The sequence below is a fragment of the Panulirus ornatus genome, chromosome 24 (genome assembly GCF_036320965.1).
Source record: "Panulirus ornatus isolate Po-2019 chromosome 24, ASM3632096v1, whole genome shotgun sequence".
NCBI classification, from domain to species: Eukaryota; Metazoa; Arthropoda; class Malacostraca; order Decapoda; family Palinuridae; genus Panulirus; species Panulirus ornatus.
In genome coordinates, this window is record NC_092247.1 from 12,023,284 (window position 1) to 12,026,115 (window position 2,832).

A 2,832-nucleotide genomic window follows, 5' to 3' on the forward strand; every position below is an offset into this window, starting at 1 on the left:
AAAATAATACCAACAGTGTGCAAAAAGCGAGGGAAGGCCAGGATGGGAGGACGGGGGAAGGTAGCAACTACACTGAGAAAAAAAAAGTTGATGGAAGAGGGTTGGATCCGGTACCATTCTCCTGATAGACAGGAGAGTTTAAGATGTAGAAATGGTAACGTTTTGATATTGGTGAGATTCATACAGGCAGGAGAGGGCAGACACTACAGATATAGTTTGGAACGAAAATAGAACAGAGGGGGAGAATAGGAAAGATATTTTGGTATATAAAAAAGATAGTTATGCTCCAAAATATCATGAGCGTGGGGGTGGACGGAGTGTCATAGAAAAACATCCGATGCTTTGATGCGACTCAGAATGTGATCACAGGAATGCTGTCACGATGAAGGATTCAGACTGGCGTTGGAGGAAGGAGGGAAGAAAGTGGATAGAAAAATTAAAGTTAGATGTTCACAGAGCGAAAGAACGTGATTAAAAGAGACCGTGACACATTCACGGGCTGCCTGGTGGCTAAACGCATGGGTTCGAATCCTGGCTGCGGTAGTTGGTCCACAGGCAACCCAGATTTTCCGAGGAGATAAAATTTTCTCGGTCGATAAAATTGGGTATCCGAGATGGCCTCGATTAGAGGATTCAGTTGCCAGTAGAATGAAAAGGGTATAGACATTCCTGAGCTCAGTTGGTGGGACGCCTAAAGTGATTTAAGTCAGTAGAGAAGGTACAGACGGTACGGATAAGATATGACGATAGTGCCAACATGACTCTTCTGGTCTAAACCGCCGTCTTTAGTGACACCAAGGTATTTAAAGTCTCTGACAGCTGGAGGATGTCAGGGCGTATGTTGATGTCAAGAGGAGGGATGTTTTTAGAACCCAAGTTGACGTGACGTCGTTGGTCGTAGTCCACTCCTAAGGGTTGATGATGATGTGCTGAAGGGCGCTGAAGTCAAGAGAGTTGTTGCTGATAGTGATGCCAAGGGTGGAGTCGTCTACGTACTTCAAGTGGTGGTTTGTGTCCTTCAGGGCGTCCGTGATAAGGATTAGGATACAGAGCGGCTCCATCTTGGTGACCTGTAGTGTACCGAATGTTTGGGGTGGTGATGTTGATATGGCTCCCCTAAAGCGGACGATCTGATATCGCCCGAGCAGAGAGTCCGCCAGCCACGAGACGAGACTCCCCTGTGGTCCCAGGTCGATGGCTTTCTTTATGATGACGTTATTGTTTACCAAATCGAAAGGCTTCGTGATGTCTACGAAAGTCGGTGCCACCGAGGTTTTGTGCTTCTCCAAGTTGCAGTAAATGAAGTCCAGGAGCCTGACTAGGCAGTGAGTGGTGGCGGAAGACTTCATATTTCCAAACTGCTGAACTTCTACTGTGTCAGCAAATCAACACAGGCCCATTCAAACACAAAACTTTCACAAATTAGACAGGGGACTGCAGTGATTGCAACAGGACGTTAAGCTATTGAGAGACTCTGGGTTGGTGGATTTGGGTAGTGGAGTGACATATGCTGTCTTTCAAGCTGTGGGGTATTTAGACTGTTTGAGTGAAGCATCAGTTATGACGGTTAACGGTGTAGCTAAATCATGGAAGAATTCCTTGTATAGTTTCACAGGAAGATGTATGAGTGTTTGCTCCTAAGGAGCTGAAGGCGCTTAGCCATTTGATATTTCTCTACTGTGTTTGGGAGAGATGAAGTTGGCGGTTATGATGGGATGGAGCTGATGTCGAGTTGTGGTATCGTTAGCGTACGTTGGCGAAGTGGTTGTTAATCTGGTGTGTGGCTTCCTCATCGTAAAGTTGGTCTACACAAGGGTAGGGGAGGAGCCTTCGCTTATCACAGCCTGTTCGGCCTTTCTTCTATCATACAACTATCCGGGCCTTGTTTGGGTAACAGGCCTTCTTCGCGGCTCGCACTTCGCGTTGCACTTTGCTGCGAAGTTGTTTGTAGAGGCTGTTTTCGTCCTGCTGAACGCTCGATTTCACTGGTGCATAAGTCGCTTTATGCGTTGGGTGATCCGTGAAGCATTGGTCGTGTGTAGTGTTACCGTCTTCTGGGGAAAAAATGTGTCGGGTGGCTTGTAGATATGTAGATACATGTGCATATACGCAAACGAGCTTCCATGATGTATTGTTCGCGCTTGGCCGGGTTTCCATCCAGGGCGCGACAGGTAGCCCACAGCCATACACAGCTGTTCATCCTTCCCATGTGGCTTCTCGTTAAATGGGTACGAGGGTGGTGTGTGTATATATATATGTATATATTGGTAAAAACCATAGGACATATACTGATAGGTTAAGGGATGATGAAGCAACATAGGTGTAATGCTCTCTCTCCGTAATACACAATAATAATTACAATAATAATTATCCGCCTATCTGTCAGTACACATAATAGACGCATTTTCTTTTTACTAGAAAACGGGATCTTAACTTATAACACAAGTAATAACCAGACTCCAGAGACGAGACTGATAATCTTGATTTAAACCCTGGTGGCTAGAAGGCTACGACCTGCCTGACCCACTAACGCAAAGATTGTAAGACTCAGAACTGAGGTGGAGGGAAGACTGAATACAGGGGACATCGCTCACGCTGGAGAGACTAAGCAGACGACTTAACATGATTCAGTAGTTACTGTGAGAAGTCATGCCTCACAATGCCTCATATTCACGACTTGTCTTCCAAAGTGCCTGGTATACGTTGAGGATGCCTCAGTCGCCTGGCGTCCACTCACTGCCCATGTCTCATTAAACATACGTCATTCATACCTCAACCATCCGGGACATGTCGCTCATTTTCTATACCCCCGACATTCAGTCATTCACGTTC

At 46.1% G+C, this 2,832-nt stretch overlaps 1 protein-coding gene across 1 annotated transcript; it reads right to left on the reverse strand.

Moving 5' to 3' along the window:
* Nucleotides 1-908: 908 nt before the first annotated feature.
* LOC139757127 (uncharacterized) lies at nucleotides 909-1,349 on the reverse strand. The gene has a single exon (XM_071677228.1). The coding sequence runs from the start codon at nucleotides 1,347-1,349 to the stop codon at nucleotides 909-911; it is 441 nt and encodes a 146-aa protein (XP_071533329.1).
* Nucleotides 1,350-2,832: the final 1,483 nt, after the last annotated feature.